The sequence below is a fragment of the Plodia interpunctella genome, chromosome 28 (genome assembly GCF_027563975.2).
Source record: "Plodia interpunctella isolate USDA-ARS_2022_Savannah chromosome 28, ilPloInte3.2, whole genome shotgun sequence".
Classification (NCBI taxonomy): Eukaryota; Metazoa; Arthropoda; class Insecta; order Lepidoptera; family Pyralidae; genus Plodia; species Plodia interpunctella.
In genome coordinates, this window is record NC_071321.1 from 1,171,838 (window position 1) to 1,199,104 (window position 27,267).

The 27,267-nt window shown below is 35.4% G+C and overlaps 1 protein-coding gene across 3 annotated transcripts; it reads left to right on the forward strand.

Moving 5' to 3' along the window:
* The first annotated feature begins 156 nt into the window (after window positions 1-156).
* Glys (Glycogen synthase) lies at window positions 157-26,734 on the forward strand. 3 transcript variants are annotated; one of them, XM_053765989.2, is made up of 19 exons: window positions 157-352; window positions 3,239-3,383; window positions 6,531-6,608; window positions 7,827-7,933; window positions 8,304-8,495; window positions 10,156-10,250; window positions 11,066-11,168; window positions 12,162-12,270; window positions 12,703-12,856; window positions 13,507-13,627; window positions 13,769-13,935; window positions 14,456-14,570; window positions 15,067-15,144; window positions 16,258-16,432; window positions 16,853-16,982; window positions 18,248-18,329; window positions 18,683-18,815; window positions 19,619-19,918; window positions 23,755-26,734. In XM_053765989.2, exons 2-18 carry the CDS (start codon window positions 3,245-3,247, stop codon window positions 19,906-19,908), a joined length of 2,268 nt encoding a protein of 755 aa, XP_053621964.1. In that variant the 5' UTR covers window positions 157-352; window positions 3,239-3,244; the 3' UTR covers window positions 19,909-19,918; window positions 23,755-26,734. The 3 variants fall into 3 exon arrangements, with proteins under 3 accessions (XP_053621964.1, XP_053621966.1, XP_053621965.1); XM_053765990.1 differs by lacking the exon at window positions 157-352 and adding an exon at window positions 470-487; XM_053765991.2 differs by lacking the exon at window positions 19,619-19,918 and having other exon boundaries at window positions 159-352.
* The last annotated feature ends 533 nt before the right edge of the window (window positions 26,735-27,267 follow it).

The following is a 27,267-nucleotide window of genomic DNA, read 5'->3' on the forward strand; positions in this document are numbered from 1 at the left end:
ATATACGAACATTTTTAATGATATTATCTTCAGAAATCATTTTTCGATAATTTGTTAGATAATTGTATCAAATACAGTAATTAGTATAGCAACCCTAAACAGCTGTCAAGCTGTCACTTCAAGGTGACCTTCATCGTAAACTAGTTTGACGTTTTCTAACCTACAAAATTATTTTAATTTAAATATTCTACCCGCGCAGACATGTATTCGTCGACTATTTGACCAGAAATATTCACGGGACATTATTAACGTGAATTAAAAGTCAGTAAAACACGTGTTTTGTGATATTTTAAGTGATCAAGTTGCGAACGCTAGTCCTTAGTTGCGGTGTTTTTCTTTCTCGTATTTATTGGTAAGTTCGATGTTATTACGTATTTTCATTGAAGCGGCTTGTGTTAAAAATAGCCGGCTATACGTATTATCGTGTAAAATTATAGTAAACACTTTTTGTTGTCGTTGGCGACACAGTTCCTTGAGATATTACGAGGTTCGTAAACTTTTTTTATAACTACGAAAGAGAACGTTTTCTATATATTTTTTTGACTCAGTTTCTTTGTTCTACCGGATCTATCATAACTATTAAAACTTTCATAATTCATTCTCAGTCTTCATTAAAAGTGGTGTGTACTAGATTTTTTAAAATCTGTTTATTTCTCTCCAGTTTACGGTCAGTTTAACATACTATCTGCATTCCATATTTTTATACTAGCTTCGGCTATATTAAGTAAGACCATGGCAAGCATGGCAACAGCAAACTAAACACTTCTTCTCTTTGTAAATTTATTAATTAATTTAAATTTAAACTTTACTGCACAACTCAAAGTTAACAATAGGTGGACTTAGTGCCATAAAGCATTATCTACCAGTCAAACTTTAGGACCAAACAAAAAATAGAAATAGAAATAATTTATTTGGAGCTTAAAATTACAACAATATGTATCACCATGTTTCATAAAATTGTATGCAACCAAAAAGGTCTTGTCTTCAGCTTGTTTTCCAAATATTCATATTATATATATATTAAAAGCAATATTTATTCAAATAAAAAATGAACTCTCAGGAACAGATTTTTCTTTGTATTAAGGTTTGGATTGTCATAGTTGGAAAAAGATCCAATATGCATAAAATTATGTAGTGTTTTTATTGTAAAGTTCTTTTTATTATCATTTAGCGCCACCACCAGGGGAAAACAGCCTTTTTGGGATAAAAACTATGTCCTTTCCTATACTTTTTATTATATATGCGAAATTTCAAGGAAATTGGAACTTACTTTCGCATTTATAATATTAGTTGGGATTGGGATAGTTGCAATAAGATTAAACATATTATAACATGATAATAATCAGAATATCTTTTCCATGTCTTAAGTTTTAAGGAATTTTGTTTGTTTGCATGATACATGTGATATAATGTTGTTATCAGTAGTTATCATTTAATATCTGCTTAAGCCATGTGGTTGTAATTGTAATACTTTTACTATGGTAGTAATAACTAATATGAATTGGTAAAAAATATAATATAATATAATATATATTTTTTTCAGACAGAAAAAAATCAATATACCTAGAACATAATGATTTACTGATGACTAGCGTTAGATCGCGGCTTCGCCCGCGTAAATTTTCCACGGGAACAGTTATTTTTTTCACCAGGATGAATTGTACCTTATGTACAGAAGTACATTTTAAATACGTATATTTAAAATTACGTGTATGCAAAATTTCATGAAAATTGGTAGAATAGATTGAGCGTGAAAGCAACCTTGAAATAGCGAAAAAAAAAACAGCTGATCCATACATTTTCCACAACTTAGGTATTTAGTTTTGTATAGAACAGCTGTATTTTACGCGATTTCGGAGTTACTCCCATACTAAAAGTTGTTCAGAATCATGGACGGAGCATGTAGACAATATTTTGCCAATGTCTAAAAAGTCGCACCCTGTATAGCCAAGGAAGTCGTTCTGTGTGTTTCATTCGACTAAATGACCTCGACCCCCAGCATGAGGAATACTAGGTACTAAGGAAAGAAATATATCTCAACGTTTTTTTTAATTCGTCTCGACACAAGATCATTCAGTGAGTTATCACCGCTGATAACAAATACACCGATTATATAAACACGTCTGATAAAATAAAGACCACGCACAGCTGATAAGAGATCGATATTGTAACGATTACGACAGCTCACGTCTTTAACTCTTACGGGCAGACAGAACCTTTGTCTGAAGGATAATATTCGTGAATAAATAAAGTAAAGAAATATGGTCTGATTACTAAGTATGCTGAATATCATGCGAAGTGGAGACAAAAAAATAGGAAAGCGTCCAAGGCCAACGGCTGAGGAAGGAACCGGGAAAACGCTCATATGAGAGAGAGAGAGAGAGAGAGGGAAAAAATCTAAGCACACATTCCCGCTGTCCCCTTTCTTCTCGTGTATTTCAAATACACATTTCTCTTTCTTGTATGAGCGAAACAATATACCTATACGACGAAGTCAAAAGAGTTTCAATGTTTATGGCTGTGATTCTATTAATTAGGTAGGTAGGTAGGTACTTCACAGACCATTGGCACAAGAAATCAATAACTATTTTATGACAACGACTGTGAGAAATTTGGAGGACATCCAAAACTCGCGTATCCGCTAACGACAAAGACTAATTATTCAGTAAACATACAATACTAGCTTCGTCTCGGGGCTTCGCTCCCGTGGGAATTTCGGGATAAAAAGTATCCTATGTGTTATTCCAGGTTATATTCTACCCGTGTACCAAATTTCATAACAATCCGTCCAGTAGATTTTGCGTGAAAGAGTAACAAATATATATCTATATACGTGCATCCTCACAAATTTTCGTATAAATAATATTAGTAAGTTTTTCCCGTTATGACCGTTCAGACTAGACTTTACTAGCATTATGTTTTTTTTTTCTTTGCACAAATGTGTGAAGTCGATCCTCATTTGAGAATATAATCGGCGTGTGGTCCCGCCCTAGCAGTAGGACCACTCCATATCTTACAGTGGATATCGTACGAGACTAAGGACACACAGCCCTGGCAACTTGCAGGCAATAATAGCACTCTCAAAGAGGGTTGACATCAGGCAGGCGGTTGTAAAATCACAAATTCGGCTGTTGGCGTGATTAATTCTTTTAGATTTACGTTAACACCTAATCATTTACCGTGTGTTTCCACAACGGCTTGTTTCATTCAATAATAACCCTTGTATCTCTCGCAACAGATCACAATGTCGCGCGACAGACAGACCCGTCGATTCTACCGCGCCGATTCGACCCACGACCTGCAGTCCTTCCTGGACAGGGGACAGGCGGCCAGCGATGAGAACCGGTGGACCTTCGAAACTGCATGGGAGGCTGCTAACAAAGGTGATTTTAAACACCCGACGCAAAAAGGGGGGTGTTATTGTTTGACGACCTCGGTGGCGCAGTGGTAAAGTTCTAGCCACTGAACCGAGAGGTCCTGGGTTCGATCCCCGGTCGGGTCATGATGGAAAATGATCTTTTTCTGATTGATCCGGGTCTTGGATGTTTATCTATATATGTATTTGTTATAAAATATAGTATCGTTGAGTTGGTATCCCATAACACAAGTCTCGAACTTACTTTGGGGCTAGCTCAATCTGTGTGATTTGTCCTAATATATTTATTTATTTATTTATAAGTTTAACGTGTCTGTCTGTGTATCTGTCTGTGGCGTCGTAGCTCCCAAACGGATGAACCGATTTTCGTTTAGTTATAGTTTTTTGTGTCATAGATAATTTGATCCCGAGTGTTCTTAGCCATGTTTCATGAAAATCGATTCAGCCGTTCAAAAGTTGTAGCGAAATGAATATTGAAAGTAGGGAGTTTTTTAATTTGTCTAACAAATAATATAAACTTGTATGTTATTAATCAAAACATAACATTTATTCAGAAAATAGCTGCGCCCCGGGGCTTCACTCCCGTGGGAATTCCGGGATAAAAAGTGTGTATGTGTTATTCCAGGTTATTTTCTACCCGTGTACCAAATTTCGTAACAATCGGCCCGGTAGATAATGCGTGAAGAGGCAACTAACAAACTTACTACGCATTTATAATATTAGTTGGGATTAGACCTTCACTGGCACTTTTCCCGACATATTCTAAACGTTTTGCCAGCGGCTTCGCCTGCGTGATTTTCCCACGGGAGCAGTTGTTTTTCCGAGACGAAAGGCAACCTATGTCCTTCTCCGTACTTCAAACTACATGTATGCAAAATTTAAAGAAGATTGGTCGAGCAGATAGAGCGTGAAGAGTTAACAAACAAACTTACTTTCGCATTTATAATACTAGCTGCGCCCCGGGGCTTTGCTCCCGTGGGAATTTCAGGATAAAAAGTATCCTATGTGTTATTCCAGATTATATACTACCCGTGTACCAAATTTCATAACAATCGGTCCAGTACATTTTGCGTGAAAGTGTAACAAACATACACAAACACATACACACATACATCCTCACAAACTTTCGCATTTATAATATTTGTAGTATTAGTTGGGATAGTTCGGACTAGCTCAAATTCAAATTCAAATCATTTATTCAGAAATTAGACCTTCACAGGCACTTTTTCTCGTCAATTTTTACATTTATAGTTATTTCTCACAAGCTACAAACTACTGGCGTTTCGGAACGACCACTGATGAGAAGAAATGCCGAAAGAAACTCATTTGAACAGTGTTGGTCCCTATCATGCCAGATCGGTTTACCATTATTGTTTCTTGCAATGTTTTTTTTTTCTAATAATATATAAAAGTACATAATGTCCGTGCAATAGTTTATCGCGAACAGCCAGACAGACAGATAATAAGTAATTAATATATATCTATTTATTTTAAAATAATAAGTAATGATTTAAGGAATATTATATATACATAGCTTACACATATATACTACATAGCTTACACATATATATATATATATATAATATATACTACATTTATTTATTTATTTATTCATAACTACATAGCTTACAAGTGTAAGCTATTTAGTTAAATAGGCATATAGTTTTACGCCTTTGCAAAATTCTTTTGCGACAATCTCAACTTCATTACATAACCAGTCTTAAAACATTAACCTGTTTAAAACAAAGGAGGGTACCGGTGAAACCAGCCCTGCGCGCATTACCGTAAACTGCGCAAAGACAATGCAATATTTAGTTGCAGCGAGTTTTGAATGCTCTCTGTGTTCTGAAGTTGTTTAAAATAAATCTATGTATAAATAAATAAATAACAAATCACACAGATAGAGCTAGCCCCAAAGTAAGTTCGAGACTTGTGTTATGGGATACTAACTCAACGATACTATATTTTATAATAAATACATATATAGATAAACATCCAAGACCCGGGCCAATCAGAAAAAGATCATTTACCATCATGACCCGACCGGGGATCGAACCCGGGACCTCTCGGTTCAGTGGCAAGAATCTTACCACTGCGCCACCGAGGTCGTCAATATATAAATGTATAAATATTCCTTACATCATTACTTATTATTTTAAAATAAATAGATATATATTAATTACTTATTATCTGTCTGTCTGGATATTCCCAATAAACTATTTATGTACTTTTATATATTATTAGAAAAAAAAAAACATTGTAAGAAACAATAATGGTAAGCCGATCTGGCATGATAGGGACCGAAACCGTTCAAATGAGTTTCTTTCGGCATTTCTTCTCAGCAGTGGTCGTTCCGAAATGCCAGTAGTTTGTAGCTTGTGAGAAATAACTATAAATGTAAAAATTGTCGAGAAAAAGTGCCTGTGAAGGTCTAATTTCTGAATAAGTGATTTGAATTTGAATTTTGTATTTTCATGCGATTCTCACCATATTGCGATAGCGTGATTCCTGTGGAAGGTTTAGTTGTATAGTTATTGTGTAATTTATAAAGCTTTTACCCGAGCGAAGCTGGTACGGGCAGCTAGTATTATTCCAAAGAAGTTGCCTGTTGTTTCTGAAAGAGAAAGAGAAAAAGAGAAAGAAAGAACAACTGTTTATTTGGTAAAAATAAGTCTGTCTTTATAAACGCGATAGTTTTTTAAAATACACTAATAGATAGTGTTATTCTTGTGGAAGATTTAGGTATATATTAGTATACTAGATGTTGCCCGGGTCGTCGCTCCTGTGGAAATTTTGAGATAAAATATAGCCTATAACAATCTTGGATAATGTACCTTTGTAATGGTGAAAGAATTTTTGAAATAGGTTCGGTAGTTTCGGATATTATCCGTCTCAAACATTCAAACTCACAAACTCACAAACAAACGCTTATCTCTTTATAATTAACTAGATGTTACCCGGGGCTTCGCTCCCGTATGAATTTTAAGATAAAATATAACCTATAGCAATCTTGGATAATGTAACCTTTTAATGGTGAAAGAATTTTTGAAATCGATTCGGTAGTTTCCCGCCTCAAACATACAAACCCACAAACGCTTACCTCTTTATAATAATAGTATAGATGTATGTATGTATGTCGTATATTCGTTTTCAGTTGGCGGGATCTACACTGTGATCAGATCGAAGGCCTACGTGTCCACCGAGGAAATGGGAGAGAATTACTGTTTGCTCGGTAAGTCCATAGCTTTATACCTGTGTGAGAAATTGTCACCCTTTTTTCGCATAACTTATTTCGTCCTATTGTTCTTTGGCATAATATGTCTTAAGGCATAATTGATTTTTTGGCATACGGGTAAATGTGGCATTATTAACTTTTAGGTTAGGTTATGTTAGTTAATTAGTTATGCTTCAAATAGTTGCGTAAAAAGGTTATGCTTACAAATTATTATGCCGTAATACAGCACGCTATGTAACATTATGGCTTAAATTATTGTGTTTATTGATAGTAACCCCTAGATAAATATCGGTTTATACAGGATTTTCATATATTTTTATTCTTTAGTTTAAAGAGAATTTACTTGATTGTAGGATTTTGCGATGTTTAGGTCGCAAAGTGGATCGCGTCAAGAGATGTTGGCGAGCCCCCATTAACTTTATTGTTCAAGACAAAATATATTTATGTACGCCTCGATCAAAATTCTTCGATTTCGATAAAACAAAGTCCGCAGCCGCGTCTGCCTGTCAGTTACACTTAATAACGGATTTTCATGTTGTTTTCACCAATAGACCGATTCCTGAGGAAGGTTATTATTTATAATTTATTATGTTTTTACCGGATCGAAGCCGGGACTGGCCGATAGCGATATATAATCTACAAATTGCAATTCAATTTCATTTTATTTTACAAAAAAGAGCAATCCATGCTATATATGGTTTGAGGAGAAGGGATTCCTTTAGAGATTTTTTTAAAGATAGAGATATTTTAACTTTTCCCTCTCAATACATATTTGTCAACATTATGCATGTCCGGAAAAATTTAAACTTATTAAAAAAAGTTGGTGATTACACTGATAGAGCCTTACGTAATAAAGATAAATTGTCTGTCCCCGGGCAAAGATAGAACGTATTTTGTTTGGGATCTGTATCCGTTTTTATAATAAATTGCCTAAATGGATTCTTGATTTGCCGGACAAAAAATTTAGAAATTTTATAAAAGAAGTACTTTGTAAAAAGTGTAATATGCCTTTTTGGCTGTCTGATGATTATGTGAACGACAATAATGTTTGGCCCAAGCATGGTGCAGTATCCTCATAACACATGTAATTGATTTATGACATTATATTATATATATATTATATATATATAAGTAATTTTTTGACGTCAATAAGTGATGTATATCATCCTAAATTGAATTTTGAATTTGAACAAATTGCAATGTATCATACAACAGGGCCATACAAAGAACAGTGCGCGCGCACGGAAGTGGAGGAGGCTGATTTCCCGCCAAATTCGCCTTTGACGACAGCCGTCAATGCCTTGAGGGGTCAGGGATACAAGGTATGGTAGAACGCGTAGAAGAGAAAGGTATATTAGGGTGAATTTCACGAGCATTTTGAACGCCGCCGCGGGTTATCATTAGTGTTTATTAAATTGTACACAATAATCAATTTAATTATCCTATATTTTATAAATAAGTAAAGCACTGGTACAATTTGAATTTTATACATTTTTAATGAAATAAAAAAGATTCTTTATTAAAAAAAATATTATTTATTTTTATTTATTTTCAAACATCTTACATCTAACATTACAGGTTATAACCTAATACTTTAAAATTAATTTAGCGCATATGAAACGCTACACGCCGCTTTCAAACAGTCGTGAAATTCACCCTAGCAGGATACTTACATAATTGCTTTTCCTCCAGGTCGTCACAGGGACTTGGTTAGTGGATGGCAACCCTCAAATCATTCTGTTCGACATCGGCTCAGCTGCGTGGCAACTGGACGGCTTCAAGCAAGAGCTGTGGGACACCACATCAGTGGGCATCCCGCATTTAGACGTGGAGGCCAACGATGCTGTAATTTTGGGCTTTATGGTCGCTCAGTTTATCTCCGAGGTGAGTTTGAGAACGTGTAGAATATTACGCAAAGCTCAGCTCAGCAGATGGCGCTACTGGTACAACTAAGGTACACAAACATTGCCAATGGAGGCAAAAAGCGTCAATTTTCAATATTGTTGCAGATTTACGACCAAAAATACCTTCTACGCAATCGTGGTGCGAGTTTAAAGGGAAAGGGAAGGATTTAGTGGATTATCCTGAAAATAATAACATTTTAGGATATGTTCTGCATTATTTCTTTCCTTTTCGACCGTTTACTGGCTCGAATATTTTACAGCGTGAGGCGTATCCCATAGTTTTCGAATTTTTTTTATCTCATGGAACACGATTTTCCCAATATTTCGGCACCGAATATGCTACATTGTTGTATATTTTCACAAACGAATGCTTACACAATGAAAGGATTAATAAAGTACTCTAAAATAAGCGTTTTAATCGACATAGCAAAAGGCGGCAAAGCTTTTGTGTACCTAACATTCAGTGCTGTACCTAACATTCAGTGCTGTACCTAACATTCAGTGCTGTACCTAACATTCAGTGCTGTACTCCGGCGGGATAAATGTGCAGTAATACTCCCTATTGTCGAAAGCGTTCGAATTGGTTGGCATTATATATTTTGTTTATATTTTTCATTCACATGTGACAAAAATTAAGATTATTTTCTGTTTCAAATCGTGTAATATTATACCAATGGTATTATATTAATATGTTAGTAGTTATTTGTAGCTTTATAGGAGATTGTTGTTAAGGGTGTCCGCAGGGTAGTAATCTGGGTCCCACGTTCTTCCTCTCAAAGTTTCAACCAACGTTAAGCGACATTAGGCTTTACGTTATTAGTGGTAAGACTCAAGTTAGCTTGATATCAGCTCAGGAGTGGGGCAATTGAAAGGCTTTGAGCATCAGCGTAAAAAACCTTTAAATTTTGGAGATTCGGTTGTGAATTTACAACCGGCCGCCTGCCTGACGTCAACCCTCCTTGGGAATGCTATTGTTGCCAATCAGCTGCCTAGGTTGTGTGTCCCTTAGTCGCCTCGTACGATATAAGACCTACATTTGTTAATTAAGATCCTTGGAGAAAAGGCCGCGGTGAAGTTTGTTGCGCCGCTTCTTCTTCCTGCGCTTTGGAACCCGGCAGTAGACTTAGTTTAAGTAATGTTTTTGACGTCAATAAGTGATGTATGATATACATTGAATAAAGAATTTTGAATTTGAATTTACGACATCCACGGGAGGATATAGAGTGGTCCTATTCTAAGGCGGTGGTGGTGTAAAGTTAAGACGCCCGCCTGTGGACCGAAAGGTCCCAAGTTCGAATTCTACTCGTGCCACATGAGTTTGTATACAAATCTGACTCATATATAGTAATTTTCATCGACCACCACTTGCTTCCGGTGATGGAAAAGATCGTGAGAAAACCTGCACACTGGTTGATTATCATTAACTTGTGTGTGAAATGGAGAAGGCAATGGCAACTCCTTCACTCCACTCCATTAATAATGCCAAGAAAATTGTTTGCTTGTCTTTCATTCCACGTAATAACCACGACCCTTAGCCATGAGGAATACGACTGTGAAGTAGAAGATAGGGTGGGAGTCTAGGGCGGAACCACACGCCACAGGATGTATATATTAATGGTATATATATATATATATTGCAGTTCCGCAAAGCAGCGGAAAGCTACAGTGATACGCCACCGCGAGTGGTCGCGCATTTCCACGAATGGCAGGCGGGCGTCGGCCTCATAATGCTCAGGTAATGATCTCTTTTCTCATCACGTTTCTTCCTCAGCCATAGAGCGTCGGAGTCCAGGGTCAGCCATCACATTTTTTCCCCTACATTTCGGCATCTTTACTAGTCAATATACAACAGTGTAAATATAATTAAATAAATAATATTAGGACAAATCACACAGATTGAGCTCGCCCCCAAAGTAAGTTCGAGACTTGTGTTATGGGACACTAACTCAACGATACTATATTTTATAACGGATACATATATAGATAAACATCCAAGACCCGGGCCAATCAGAAAAAGATCATTTTCCATCATGACCCAACTGGGGATCGAACCCGGGACCTCTCGGTTCACTTTACCACTGCGCACTTACAAATATGATACTAAGTACGAATGCATTTATAGATTGCGATAGAAAAAAATGAATAATTGGGCATTGGTGTGTACTAAGAAAATGTGATACATATATACATATATATCTATATATCTAATACATATTTAATAAAACTGTAACTGGATATGAAAAATAATTGTCAGTCTTCATGGGACTAACAGAAGCCAAAACAATTATTTTCTGAATTTTTATCTGTCCATGTTTGTTCGCGCATCACGCAAAAACAACTAGATGGAATTTGATGCGATTTTCACCGTTGTGCAGCGGAAGTTCAAACAAAAAATTTGGGTATAGGTTTCATCGCGACACATTGCTTAGAAAACGAGATAATAAGTTATGAGCGGACGCTCGAATTTCACGCGGACGTAGCCGCCGGCGAAAGCTCTGATAACGTTAAATATTATACTTGAAATTTAATAGAATATTTGTTTGTTTTCAGAGTCCGCCACGTAGATGTCGCCACTGTATTCACAACTCACGCCACCCTGCTTGGCAGATATTTGTGTGCTGGCAACACAGATTTCTACAACAATCTCGATAAGGTTCGTGCATAAACATAGATAACTATACACTACGTCATTGTTAACGTTTGACTGATACAAGAAAGAGAAGCGCGTTTTGGAACTTGATGCCACGAGATGGAATGGGATGGAGCGCTAATATATATTTTGTCCTTCATGTCAATATTTTGTAATGCCTATCATCTTCTTCATAGTCGTATTCTCACGGCTGAGGGTCGTTGTCATTACGTGGAATGAAATACACACAACAACTTTCTTGGCATTATTAATGGAGTGGTTTGCCATTGCCTTCTCCATTTCACACACAAGTTAATAATCAACCAGTGTGCAGGTTTAGATTACTATAGTATTAAATCAAACTTCAACTGAAATAATAGCAAATATATTAACACACACATATTTATTTCACCGTTATATATTATAGTTACACTAAATTATTTCTAATCACAAAACTCACTCTTAATTAATATTAGTAGCACAATCTATCCTTGCTTATCTTTTTATTTGACCAATATATATTTTAATATAATTATTTCTCCACGTCTTGAATCACTTGACACACTTATAAAGTTAAGAGTTTACTTACGTTATTATTATTTATAGATACCAATATTTTTCTTATTCGACCGTTCCGTCCGACTGCTCAAGTGAGAATGCCCCCAGTCTCGATGTAGCCACTTTTATATTTTGTTCCCCTTCCACTCGTTTCAAATGTTGACGTCATTGAGGGCGACAACAATAGTAGTTTTCATCGACCACCACTCGCTTCCGGTGAAGGGAAACATCGTGAGGAAACCTGCACACTGGTGTACAGTTTAACTTCTCTAGTGTGTATGCGACTACTTGCCACTGGACGCTGTAGGCAGTCGTAAAAGTCATGTCACATGCCTATAGGCGACTTGAATAAAATCGTTCACCAGTGTTAGTAATTAACACACTCGAACATAAAAACAGTGGTATTGTTGTATCAGTCTGTGTGTATTTAAATTTATATGATTTTATGTTTTCTTTAAGTTCTCAGTCGACGAAGAAGCGGGAAAGAGACAGATATACCATCGCTATTGCATGGAGAGGGCGGCAGCACATATGACCCACATATTTACTACTGTGTCTGATATTACAGGTATATTAGCGCAACGGTTTGTAAGTTTCTGTATTACTAGCTGCGCCCCTTGGCTTTGCTCCCGTGGGAATATCGGGATAAACAGTATTCATTGTATTCTACCCGTGTACCGTATTTCATAACAATCCGTCCAGTAGATTTTGCGTGAAAGAGTAAACAAACGTACACAAACACATCCTCACAAACTTTTGCATTTATAATATTAGTGGGATTCGGACATTTTTGTGGCCATTTTTGTTTATCGCTAAGATGTCAATCTTCAGTCCTGCCCTCTGACGGGATAATATTGCACTAATATTCCCTATTGATCAGAATTGATTTTTACGAGATTTAATTCGCAATGTATTAGTACATACAATAAATATATTGATTGATCGATCCAACGATTGATTGGTTGGTTGGTTGATTGATTGATTCGTTGATTGAATACAGGATACGAGGCTGAACACCTTCTGAAACGCAAGCCGGACATAATAACACCAAACGGCCTCAACGTGAAGAAATTCTCAGCTTTACACGAGTTCCAGAACTTACACGCATTGGCCAAGGAGAAAATTAACGAGTTTGCCAGGGGACACTTCTATGGGTAAGTCAGATTTTTATGTAGAAGATTTATATGTAATGTATACTGTTTTATATGTATTATTATATGTATTGACGGAGGAGCGAGGTCTTCTGTCACGGGTATTTCTATATCTACTTGATAGCCTTAATGACTATTGCCTTGTAATTTGTATTTTTACTGAATAAATGATTATTATAATTATGATTATCAATGTGCAGCTATCAGGTCCCACTGCTGGGCCAAAGTCCCAGAGTCCAGACTTGCATGCTTTTCTTAACAAAAAGAAAATATTAAAAAAAAAAAAATATCAAATTCAGAACGACTGAAGGAGTTTGCATATGGTATTCGTTTCAAATAATGACATTCAGGTGCATTTAGGCAAAACGCGACTTGGGCTGGCGACTGTTTAGGCAATCTACTAAATAGACTGTAAACGGTCCTAGGCATAATGCGATCTTAGCAATTTGCTAAGTAGACTGACACCTTTTTAGATGTAAAACGAATTGAGCATAGTGCGAATAAAAATGACATTTAGGCGAGATGCCACTTAGTCCGTCTATGAATAAGGTAGATCTGTCTTTAACGATTAAACCTTCACAGATGTTTTTTTTTCAAAAACACAACGTTTCTGCTTAATTTTCATCAAATATTTCTTTCTTTCTTTTTCTCAGCCATTTCAACTTCGACCTGGACAAGACACTGTACTTCTTCATCGCCGGTCGTTATGAGTTCGGTAACAAGGGAGCTGATATATTTATAGAAGCTTTGGCGAGATTGAATCATTATTTAAAGGTAAGTATATACAGTTTTTCATTCATTCATTCATTCATTCTTTTATTAGTTCTTTCATTCGTTCTCTCATTCGTTCTTTCGTACCTTCGTTCTTTCATTTGTTCATTTATCTATTCATTCATTCTTGGTCTTTGTTCCCAGTCGTCCGGCTCAGAAATGACAGTAGTCGCATTCCTCATCTTTCCCGCCAAAACCAACAACTTCAACGTGGAGAGTCTCCGGGGCCACGCGGTCACCAAGTCTCTGAGGGACACCATACATGATATACAGCAGAAAATTGGCAAGAGAATGTATGACATTTGTCTTAGGTGAGTATGCGTTTATTTTTGTACATTTTATGTGTTTATGTTTACGTTAAGTCAATCATTTAAAAACAATTTTTATGCCACAAAAACGGACCATTTTTTTTTGCCACTAAAACGGCAAATTATCACGTTTATTATATGTGAGCCCCCTTAAATTTTGTTTTTAGCATTTGTTTGTTATAGCGGCAACAGAAATACATAATTTGTGAAAAATGCAACTGTAAAATTAAAACGGTTTTTGAAATATAGCCTGGTAACAAACAAACAAACAGACGGGCAGATAGCGGAGTCTTTGTATTAGGGTTTTCTCATATCCTTTGATTACGGAAAACTGAAAACGATAACCGAAAAGTTAAATGTATATGCACTAAGTATATCGTGAAATGTAATAAGTCTGAGCGTTTTCTCGGTTACTTCCTTAGCCGTTGACTGACGCCTGACTCCGTTCGTACTTTTTCGTCATTTCTTGTTTTGTATTGAGCAATTAATGAATGAATGAATGAATTGAATTTCCTGTCCCCAGAGGTCATCTCCCAGAAGCTTCAGATCTGCTTCACAAAGACGACACAGTTCGCCTCAAGCGCTGTATATACGCGCTACAGAGGGATGGGTTGCCGCCAGTGACCACACACAATGTCGTAAGTTACCAAACTGTAGAATATTTACGACCTCGGTGGCGCAGTGGTAAAGTGCTTGCCTCTGAGCCGAGAGATCGATCCCCGGTCGGGTCATGATGGAAAATGATCTTTTTCTGATTGGCCCGGGTCTTGGATGTTTATCTATATATGTATTTGTTATAAAATATAGTATCGTTGAGTTAGTATCCCGTGTTACGTGATACTAACTCAACGATACTATATTTTAAGTCTCGAATTTACTTTGGGGCTAGCTCAATCTGTGTGATTTGTCCTAATATATTTATATTTATTTATGTAATATATGTTTATTGACATATTTAATCAGTACTAATATTTTTATATATTATTAATTTATTATGGTTTCCTCACGATGTTTTCCTTCACCGGAAGCAAGTGGCGGTATATGAAAACTACTATACACGAGTCAGATTGGTGTACAAACTCGTGTGGCACGAGTAGGATTCGGAACTGGTACTAATAATTATATATTTCCCAGGTGGATGACTGGAATGATCCAGTTTTGAATGGAGTCAGGAGATGCCAATTGTTCAACACTGTTAATGATAAAGTTAAAGTGAGTACATTAATTTTAGTTTTATTTTGTTCGGAAAACATATTGTCTTAATTTATTATCCAAACTAATATTCATCATCATATCGAGTGTGTTATTGCTGACATTGGTGTCATATTTAATTCAAAACGACTACTTACCGTCATCTAGTGGCAGGTAGCCGCATACAACTAGTGAACTAAACTGTCGACCAGTGTGCAGGTTTCCTCACGATGTTTTCCTTCACCAGAAGCAAGTGGTGGTGTATTAAAACTAATATATATGAGGCAGATTGGTGTACAAACTCATATGGACGAGTAGAATACTAATATTATAAATGCGAAAGTCTGTCTGTCTATTCGGTTTCACGGCTAAACCACTGGACCGATTTGGATGAAATTTGGTATGCATATAGTTAAGGCGTTCCGTTCAAACATAGGGTATTTTTTTTTTTCAAAAATAATCCCTCAATTGACTATAAAGGGGGGCGAATGATTGTATTCCGCTTTCGCAGAGTAACTCACGCGGGCAAAAGCTAGTATATAATATAACTGTAAGCGTCTGTACATGAGTGATGTTGAAGGAAAATAATTATGGGGGTCTTTTGGGACTAATCAAAGCCAAAACAATTGGTTTTAGAATTTTTGTCTGTTTGTATCTATGATTCCAAGCAACGTATGCTTAGAACCTGAGATATTCCGCTGCAGCGGTTGAAACGCTCTTAGAACCACCTTTAAGCACGCATAGACTGTTTCTTTGCGACGCGCGTCCCTCGTGCGCAGGGTGCGGGGTAGGAGGGGGGAGGGGGGGGGCAACAACAGCATCCTGAGCATGTTCGCGAGCACACTGGACAGCGCTTTTGTAAATCGTTTGACGGGTTGACGCGGTTACGACATAACAATCGATTTATTTTATTAATGATGTAATTTAATTAAGTAATTGACTGACTAACATAGCTTCTAAGTGTTTTACTAACTTCATTGTATAAATCTGAGTTGTATGATTACTCAAAATAAAATTTATTATTATTATTATTTAACATCTGGTATGTTTTCTCAAATCGTAAATTTTTCCCCCCCAAGAATATTTTCCAGTTTGAAAGCAGCTGACAAAACAAATGGACCGATTTGTTCGCAGGTGATATTCCACCCCGAGTTCCTGACATCGACGAACCCCCTGTTCGGGCTGGACTACGAGGAGTTCGTGCGCGGCTGCCACCTGGGCGTGTTCCCGTCGTACTACGAGCCCTGGGGCTACACGCCCGCCGAGTGCACCGTCATGGGGATACCCAGCGTCACCACCAACCTCTCCGGTGAGTATTACTTCATTACTTAATATGATTGAGTGACTGAGTGAGTGAATGAATGAATGAATGAGTGTGTTACGGAATGAGTGAGAAAATGAATGAATTAGTGATCTACTAAAATAATTAGTGAATGAATGAATGACAGAGTGACTTAATTAATGGAAATACTGGATGAATGAATTAGTGAATGAAATACTGAATGAATGATGTGTGGGTGAACGAATGAAAGCGTCAATGAGTGAATGTATGGTAAACGAAAGTGTTACAGAATGAATGAGTTATGGTGTCCGGTGTATGGTACCTGTGTCTTCCTCAGCCATAGAGCGTTAGAGAGGTACATATGTCGGGGTCAGCGTGAAAATAAAAAAATAAACATTAAAGTTTAAAATACAGTGCTTGATTGTATAACTACAACTTTGCCACCAGGTTTCGGCTGCTTCATGCAGGAACACATAGCTGATCCTATGTCCTACGGTATATACGTAGTGGACCGCAGGTATATATCATTGGAGGGATCTGTGCAACAGTTGGCTCAATATATGTTCGATTTTACCAAGTAAGTTCAAGTTTAAATCAGATAAGACAAGCTTTTATATAATAATATATATATATATAATATATATCTTTATTTTTCTCCACAAAAACAACTTAAATATAACATAATTTATATGTACAAGTACAATACAATTAACAAGGAGATTGTGGAGAACTGGTTATTAGTATATAGGTATATAGCTGGGTATATAGCTTGCAATGTAAATATATACCTGTTGACGAGCTCGGTGGCGCAGTGGTAAAGTGCTTGCCTCTGAACCGAGAGGTCCCGGGTTCGATCGGGTCATGATGGAAAATTATCTTTTTCTGACTGACCCGGGTCTTGGATATTTATCTATATATCATTAGTTATAAAAAGTATTTGTTATAAAATTGTTGAGTTAGTATCTCGTAACACAAGTCTCGAACTTAATTTGGAGCTAGCTCAATCTGTGTGATTTGTACCAATATATTTATTTATTTATTACCTACTTAAAATAAGACTACACTATGCACATAATTATATACATACAAGGGGCTTCGCTCCCGTTGGAATTTCAGGGCAATAAATACCCTGTGTCCTTCTCCGTGCTTCGAAATATGATATGATTATGTAAACGACAATAATGTTTGGCCCAAGCATGGCGCAGTTTTCTGCACATATGTAAATGATTTACGATATATATTATTACGTACGTTTTGTGCATTTAGTTTTATATGTATTATATACATTTTTTTTTACAATTTTCAATTATTTTATTGAAAATGTTATCAAATTTTGTTTATTTCTTTTTGATTTTTTAAAATAATAGTGTGAATTCGTCCTCCTAATTTTTAATATATGTATAAGACATATATTTGTTAATTGACGTTCTTGGAGAAAAGGCTGCGGTGAAGTTTGTTGCGCCGCTTCTTCTTCACCTGCGCTTTGGAAGCCGGCAGTAGACTTAGTTTAAGTAATATTTTGACGTCAATAAGTGATGTATATCATCCTAAATTGAATAAAGAATTATTTCGGCAATTTTTTTTACATATACATATAACATTATTTTAACCTAAGCTACTTTATACAACTAAAATAAATTAAAACAAAAATTAAAGCAAATTATTAAAAAATAAAAAAGGATTATTTATATATATATTTACAAAAATGCTAGTCCCTGCAATTCGTTACCTCGAGGTAGCGTGCCCAAAACGCTGACAGCATTGAATGGCAATGCTTAATCTCTGGCCTAGATGTATGCCAGCGACTTTTAGTCACCTCAATGATGTTCTATTGGCTTACAGATTGTCGCGGCGCCAGCGCATCATTCAGCGGAACAGAACCGAGAGGCTATCAGACCTGATGGATTGGCGCAACTTGGGAATTGTGAGTTTATTTAACATTTATTTTAATATTTTATAATACTAGTTGTCCGCGAGCGAACTCAATATTTTTTTTACAAAATTGTGAATATTTCAAAAACGACTGAAAAACTTGATTCTGTTGCCCCCACGAACTTAAAAATTCTATTAACAGATCCTACATAAACACGTTTTAAATGTCATCAAAAACAGATCCACGGTTCGAAAGTTATCGCGTTACAAACACACACACACACACACACGAAACATTTGATTTGTATTCAATTAATATTATGATTCTGTCATATAATTACATATTTTTTAAGAATTCTTATGCCTCGTCCGGTTATAATCGAAGGAAATTAATTTTTTTTTCAGTACTACCGCCAAGCTCGTGCGCAGGCGCTCAAAACCGTGTACCCCGACTATGTGGACCTCCAGGACCTGGAGTTGGCAAAGAAGTTCAGCTATCCGAGGCCCATATCCGAGCCGCCGAGCCCCACTCACTCTAGTAAGTGAACTAACTTTTTACCCCCCCCCCCAAACCCCCCCCGACGCAAAATGAGGGGTGTTATGAGTTTGACCGCTAAGTGTGTCTGTCTGCGTCTGTGTACGTGGCACCGTCGTTCGTCAACGGGTGAATTGATTTGGATGTGATTTTTGTTTTTGTTTAATAGCTAATTTTTATGCGGTGGTTCTTAGATATGTTTGATCGATATCGGTTCAAAAGTTGGAGCGAAATGAATATTGAAAGATTTTGGGGGTTTTTTTTTTTATTTGTCTAATAAATATACTTGTAGCGTTTGTCGGCAGCTTCGCTCGTGTTCTTTCGTGGTCATAACTCATTATTGTCGATATCTCGGCTTCTAAACAACGTGTCGCGATGAAACCTATACCAGATGAAATAATGACAGCATCATGATTTTCATACAAACTTTCACCCCAATTATAGCTGTTTTGGGGGATGATTTTTGGGAAAAAAAAGTGGCCTATGTTTAAGCGGGTGTCTTTAACTACATGCATAGCGAATTTCATCAAAATTGGTCCAGCGATTGAGCCGTGTAAGCGGAACAGACATACAGAGTTTAACATTTATAATGCTGGGTTCGCTCTTGGGAATTTCTGGATATAAAGTACCCTATGTGTAATTCCATGTTATATTCTACCCGTGTACCAAATTTCATAACAATCCGTCCAGTAGATTTCGCGTGAAAGAGTAACAAACATCCTGACTTTAATGTTAATAGGATTAGTAAGGACTATATCGATAAAGCTATATATTTTAAAGTCAGTTAAAATATGATAATGATACAGTACGCTCGAATCGACTCACCATCTCATACATAAAAGATTGCAAGCCAACCAGAGACGAGGAAGTCCAAACGGACATAGTTCAGAGAAAAAACCTACTAAACATACAGAAGTCTCTGGAAATCCTCCAAATAAGCGATATGCCAACTGAAGACGATTTAGAAGTGACATTTGAGAAAAATTTCGACGAAGACAACTTTGAGACGCCCAGCGAGTTTTTGGTGTTGAACGAAGAGGTGGTGGGACAAATTGATGAGATTATATCCAAACTCGGCGATTGCAGAAACGAGTAACTTTTAAGAGGTTATATAACTTTTATTTTCCGGTGACTGGGATTTGTTTAAGTTTGTTACGTTGTAGATACATTAAGGAAGCGGTGGTGGTGTAATGGTCAAGACGCCCCGCCTGTGGATCGAAAGGTCCCAGGTTCGAATCCTACTCGTGCCACATGGCGTTTGTGTTTTCATCGTCCACCACTCGCTTGAACCGGTGAAGGAAAACATCATGAGGAAACCTGCACACCGGTTGATTCTTATTAACTTGTGTGTGAAATGGAGAAGGCAATGGCAAACCAATCCATTAATAATGCCAAGAAAGTTGTTGTGTGTGTTTCATTCCACGTAATAACCACGACCCTCAGCCATGAGGAGTACGACTATGAAGAAGAAGATACATTAAGAATGTACCGAGCGCCCACTGGCGCCACCTACATATTTTTATCAATTTGTTTTAAATAAAAGCAAATTTTAAAAATCTAGTTCGGACAAATCACGCTACACTATATGAAGGACTTAATTAAAAATTAATATAGTTATCTATTGTACAATATGTAGTCACAATTTACTAAACTGACTTTAGTGGCCGCCGTGTTCCGTTCAGTAGATTGCGGCAACTGTGTCCAGTATAACACTACAATACCCTTTAATGCAGTCCTTTATCTGGTGAAGCACATTTAGTCCGAGACAGATATTTAAAATTTGCTTCTGTTTTAAAGATATTGATAAAAATGTGATCGTGGCTCTAGTGTGCGCTCGGTGCACTCTTAATGTTCCTAGTTGACGTTTTTTTATAAAATGCTTTTTTATATTAACTGTTTTGCGATCGAAATATACTAGTATTTTCACTAGCATTAAAATTATTTTTTTTTTCTTTTTGGTATTTTGTAGTAATCGGAATTTTGGTAGATTTTAATGCACAATTTTATTACAGTCACTATTGTTTTTAGTCGTTTTGTATTTATTATTGTTTCATATTTATTTAGTAATTTTTTTTTGTGTTTTATTTTTTTTTTTTTAATTGTAATATTTCACGTGAAAAGTTACATTATGGAGGGCAGCTTAATACATATTATGCACATCTGTAATACAAATGAGAAATTTGTGGTTCCGCCCTGGAATAGGACCACTCCATATCGTCCCGTGGATGTCGTACGAGGCGACTAACAATTAACAAGTAATTTAGTTTTAATTTTTTATTAAAAAAATGCAGACACTGCCAGTTCTCGTCAAATATTTTTTTCATTACAAAAGACAATAATAAAATCTTGGATAAATCGACAAATAGGTTTAAGACTGCAGGAATAACACACTATTAGCGAATTAATAATTTATTTATTAAAACTTTATAACGTCATAACAGTGATCACACTAAAGCAATGTTTTGAGTACATTAATATATATAATGCGTATTACATATCAAAATCAAAATCAAAATCAAATCATTTATTCAGAAATTAGGCCTTCACAGGCACTTTTTCACGTCATAATCTAAATTAAATGATGTTTACCAAAGCTACAAACTACTAGCATTTCGGAACGACCACTGCTGAGAAGAAATGCCGAAAGAAACTCAAACAGTGTTGGTCCCTATTATGCCAGAAGGGCTTACCATTTTTTATATATAAATTTATGTATAATTTTTTATCAGTAATATAACATTAAGTACATAATAAAGTACATGGTCAAAAGGTATACTGAAACATATTATGATTGTGATCAAGTGCCGATGAAAGGAAAATATATATATACTTATATATATATGTATAATTAACCAAACAAAAAAAAACTTTTAATAAAAGATCGAGCTGACCAGTTCCCCCGGCAGCACCCGTTCACGAGTTGACGCGTGAGTCAGCCATCGCGAAGCTCAACCACAATAGAGGGAACCTCCCGACCCGATCCACGATGCCGCTACCGGTTTGACCATTTGAATGTGCATGACATACTCGATCTCCATAATCTAACATAATAGATACCTATGTTACTTTCAGACACTTGGAGATCACAAATCACGTATATGTTTTACAATAAATGTCAAAATATATGTAATAAACATGTCAAGAAAATATATAAATAATAATAATAAAAAAATTAAAATCAAGTGTGAGAGGTGGAAGTTTTAGGAAGGGTCCAAGGTTTTTTATCATTTAAATAGTCGCTAATCGTGTAATAAGCATTAGCCATTAAAGCATTTTTAATATATGATTTAAATTTTGGCATTGGCAAGTTAATAGCCTCTACAGGGAGTTTATTGAACAATTTAACACTTTGACCCACGAAAGACCGCCTAACCTTTTTAAGTCGGAATCTGTTCATACAAAGTTTATGCCTATTACGAGTGACTACACTGTTAACATCGCTCAATGTTTTATACAGGTGTAAGTTAGATTTAACAAAAATAAGTACGTCGAAGATGTACTGAGATGCAACAGTCATAATATTTATCGATTTGAATAATTCTCGCAAGGAATCCCGTGGCTTAAGCCCATAAATAAAACGAATTGCTCGTTTCTGTAAAACAAAATTTTTTCCTATGTCAGCTGCATTACCCCATAACAATAATCCGTAGGACATTATGCTATGAAAGTAGCTGTAATACACGAGCCTAGCTGTTTCGATGTTTGTACACTGTCTGATCCTTCTCACTGCAAAAGCTGCCGAACTAAGTTTTTTGGCCGTGATTTCAATATGTTTATCCCACTTAAACTTACTATCCACAGTAATGCCCAAGAACTTGGCACTGTGTACCCATTCTAATACTTTACCATTAACTACTAAAGGAATATCAAGTTGGGGTGCGTTTGAAAGAGAGAACTTAATACACTTGGTCTTGTCTGTGTTTAAAGCCAGGTTATTAGTTGTAAACCATTCAAGCACAAGTGACATAATGTTGCTTACATTGTTATAATTTCTACTTTTTCTATCAACTTTAAACAGTAGTGACGTGTCGTCAGCAAATAAAATTACATCACACAATTGTTGGGCAAGACAAGGAAGATCATTTATATAAACTAGAAATAGAAAAGGACCAATAATGGAGCCTTGAGGCACGCCCATGTGCACAGGAGCGCTGTTAGAGGCTGCTCTATTAATTTCTACTTTCTGAGTTCTATTGTCTAAGTAAGAAGATAGTACATCAAGGGCCGCTCCAGTGACACCATAGAATTTAAGCTTATTTTTCAGTATGTTGTGGTCGACACAGTCAAAAGCTTTTGAAAGGTCACAAAATACACCTATAACATCCTGTCCGGCTTCCCAAGCATCATTGATAATTCCAACTAGAGTGGCTGCTGCATCAGTAGTGGAACGACCTTTAGTGAATATATATACAAACAAGTAAGATACGTTTAATGTGATTCCACGTATTTCCGAACGATAACCGTGATTTTTGACAGGCTATCATTAAAAACATCTGCTTCATTAGCTACAGCGTTCACAATCCATATAGCACGTGAAAATATATTTATACTAATAAGAAATCAGAAAAATAAACACTTAAGTACGTCAGAATAGGAAGTAAACGTGAAGCACGAAAAAATAAATAAATATATTAGGACAAATCACACAGATTGAGCTAGCCCCAAAGTAAGTTCGAGACTTGTGTTATGGGACACTAACTCAACGATACTATATTTTATAACAAATACATATATATAGATAAACATCCAAGACGCGGGCCAATCAGAAAAAGATCATTTTCCATCATGACCCGACCGGGTATCGAACTCTGGACCTCTCGGTTCAGAGGCAAGCGCTTTACCACTGCGCCACCGAGCTCGTCACGAAAATAAACAATGTATCGGCAAAAAGTTTCAACAAAGACTAATTTTTTGTTGTAACAAATATATTTTCTTCTTCTAGGAGGTACAACCCCAGCTGCGTCTGTACACGGCTCTGATGATGAAGACGAGGTGGACGAGGAGAAGGAGCTGGCCGAACTCAGGATCTCCTAAGTAATGTATTGTAGTAGTGCCTAATGCCTAGTCCACGCGAGGTTAGCAGCTTGTGCTTAGTATTGTAATTGTACTGAATCGAAGTAGTTAAGACAACTGAGACAACTGTGTTTCATGATAATCTACTATGTTTCAAGTGAATGTATATAATTCATTCATTTGAGTTAGTGATGGGAAGTTAGATTATGTTAAATTCTTTATCTTTAACGATTTTTGTGACAATATTCAAGCCACGAATAGGTACGCTAGGGCACATTTGACGCGCAACGTATCGCTCTTTCCTTTTCATTATAATTTGCATGAGTGAGATAGACTATGTGCTATTTCACTCGTCTAGTCGGTGGTAATGCTTGAGATAGAGTGATATTTTGCGCGTCGAATGTGTCGCCTAGTTCACATAAACACACATAAATTGCATTTCTGAAGTTACTCTCCCATTGAGTTCATAATGAAATTCAAAAACGCATAATCTTCAATATATTTTTACATTTTTTTCAAAATTTTCCGCATTTGGCCAATATAATATATATTACACAATTGATATTTAAGGAAATTTAATAATAAAAATAATAATTTAACAATAATAATGTATTTAAAGTTGTCTGACCTTGCCTCTAACCTCGTGTCATCATCATCATCATATCGAGTGTGTTATTGCTATCACTGGTGTCAGATTTTATTCAAGTCGCCTGAAGGCACCTGACATGACTTTTTACGATTACTTACCGCCATCTAGTGGCAGGTAGTCGCATACACGCTAGTGAGCTAAACTGTCCACCAGTGTGCAGGTTTCCTCACGATGTTTTCCTTCACCGGAAGCGAGTGGTGGTCGATGAAAACTACTATATATGAGTCAGATTGGTATACAAACTCGTGTGGCACGAGTAGGATACGAACCTGAGACCTTTCGATCCCACAGGCGGCTTAACCATTACACCACTACCGCTTCGTGTGAACTTGGCATTAGGAGCGGGAGTCACTTTCTATACTACATATTCTCTAAGTTTACGAATTTCAACAAAAAATGGCAAATAGTTTTTTTTATTATTTCAATACTAAGACATAATAAATCATACAGCAATCATACAATCTAATAATGAAAACAGCATGAAAATCGGTGCAGTAGTTTTTGAGTTTGTCGCGTTCATACATAACAAACGTGTCAGAGAAATTAATTTATATTTATATAAGGATAAGTGAGTAGTTATTTCCGTTATAAAAATATTTGTTGCCATTTTTGTTGAAATAAGTACATATATAAGTAGTTTTAAATTTGATTTATATATTAAGTCCTTCACTGCCTCATTATAAAATGATAGTTCCTTATAATAAGCTGTTACGCTTAAACGAATTTATTTACTTCGAAATAAGTATAAATATATATATATATCTGATATTTTGGGGTGTAGTATAAAATTATATATATTACATAATATATGTTTTACATTGAACATTTTGTAATGTTAATAGTATTTTGTGTATTTTATTTGAAAATATTTTACGGTATAGAAACAAGGAAATACAAAATATATTTCGAATTTTTTATAAGAATATTTGAAAAGAAAAATATATTTTTTTTTTAGATATTGCTAAAAACCCAATTATATTTTTTTAGCACTTTTAGTTTAAAAATATATATTTATTTAGAAAGTACATCAAATTGTGTTAGGTACTTATATGTTTTTCAAAAACGACATCACAAATAATTTGTTACGAAATTTATTGTTAATTATATGTCAAAAAATTTTAAAAGATTTTGTATAGATTTTAAAGAAATTCTTGTAAAAATTTTTGTAAAGAAATTCTTTGTAAAACCAGATTATAGTATCATATTAAAAAGTTGTTACAAATATTTAATTCCTTTTTAAGTATGTTTTATTTGGCTTTTATCTAGAGACAGATTTATTTATATAAAAATCATCATAATTAATTTAAATTATTGTAGGATTTTTTAAATGGATGTATTAAATGTATTAGTGACTTTATACTGCTTGTTACTCATAATGCAATTTTAAAAAACAAAGGTTATTAAATTTCTCACATTTTATTATATATATTTTTTATTACAAATTCAAATTCAAAATTCTTTATTCAATTTAGGATGATATACATCACTTTTTGACGTCAAAAAATTACTTAAACTAAGTCTACTGCCGGCTTCCAAAGCGCAGGTGAAGAAGAAGCGGCGCAACAAACTTCACCGCAGCCTTTTCTCCAAGGACGTCAATTAGCAAATATATGTCTTATACATATATTAAAAATTAGGAGGACGAATTTACATCATTATTAAAAATGTCAAAATTTGAATGAATAAATAAAATAAATAAAAGTTGTATTTCCAATAAAATTATTGAAAATTGTCACAGACAAAAATAATTATAAATAAAATGACATGAGAAGTGGTCTTTAGTATAACATATATCTTCCATGTTTTTAAATCATAATATCAATTTCATATAAGTCTGTACACGAGTAATTAAGTTATTTTAGTATAAGAAAAATAATTATTATTAATAACCAGGTTAAAATAAATTCCTTTTATATATAACATAAAATACTCGGTTGTTATATTATCATCTTAATGAAGAAAATAAAATACGTTAAATTCAATTAAATATATTTTTAAATCTGGCTTTGCTCTGTAGCGTGTTACTGCCAAAATTGAAATTAAGGTTAAAGTTGTTTTTGAATATGGAAGCAATTCTTTTATTCTAGTTACGTTAAGTTGAAGTAGTACACGTTATTTGAATTATATAAAATAGCTAGGTAGATTTTTGTTCTAATATAGTTTTGGAATTAAGGAATAATGAGATTGTATTCAATGTTTTGTATGTGCCATAATCAGGACTTGTTATTTAGTGATTTAGAAATAAATTGTGTTATATTTATTGTTTTTTTTTTTTTAATTAGAAATTTACGGATTTTTAAAATCATTATTTCGTTAATTTTCTCTCATCTTCGCATGCACGTGGCTGCGTTTCAGGGTTGTGACGCCGCCCAGCCCGTACTCAGCTTAAAAAAATTCAATTATTCATAATTGTTTTTACAACCGGCCGCCTCTCTGATGTCAACCTTTTTTGGGAATGCTTTTGTTGCATAGGCTGTGTGTCCCTTGGTCGCCTAGTACGACATCCATGGGTGCTAGTGCAGGGAGGAACCACACGACAATAATTTTACTTTGTTTCTTTAATTATATTACAATAAACGTGAATTAGTGAAAAGACAAATCTTTGAAATGAAAGAAAAAACAAATTTAAATTTACGTTTATTAAATAAGACTAACAATAAAAATTTTACATTACATAAATTGGAGGTAAAACTATGGCAGAGAGCAGAGTAGAATGTAAAAAACTCCATTGACAAGAAACTCGAGCTTAAATTGACTGATAATGATAATTAATTTTGAACATCATCGCTTACA

What these genes read in the sequence shown, in the direction of transcription:
- Glys (XM_053765989.2), top strand. Translation starts at nt 3,245, where the DNA reads ATGTCGCGCGACAGACAGACCCGTCGATTCTACCGCGCCGATTCGACC. An exon ending in AGAGAATTACTGTTTGCTCG is followed by an intron (nt 6,609 to 7,826) that starts GTAAGTCCATAG and finishes ATCATACAACAG; the next exon opens with GGCCATACAAAGAACAGTGC. An exon ending in GATTGAATCATTATTTAAAG is followed by an intron (nt 13,628 to 13,768) that starts GTAAGTATATAC and finishes CTTTGTTCCCAG; the next exon opens with TCGTCCGGCTCAGAAATGAC.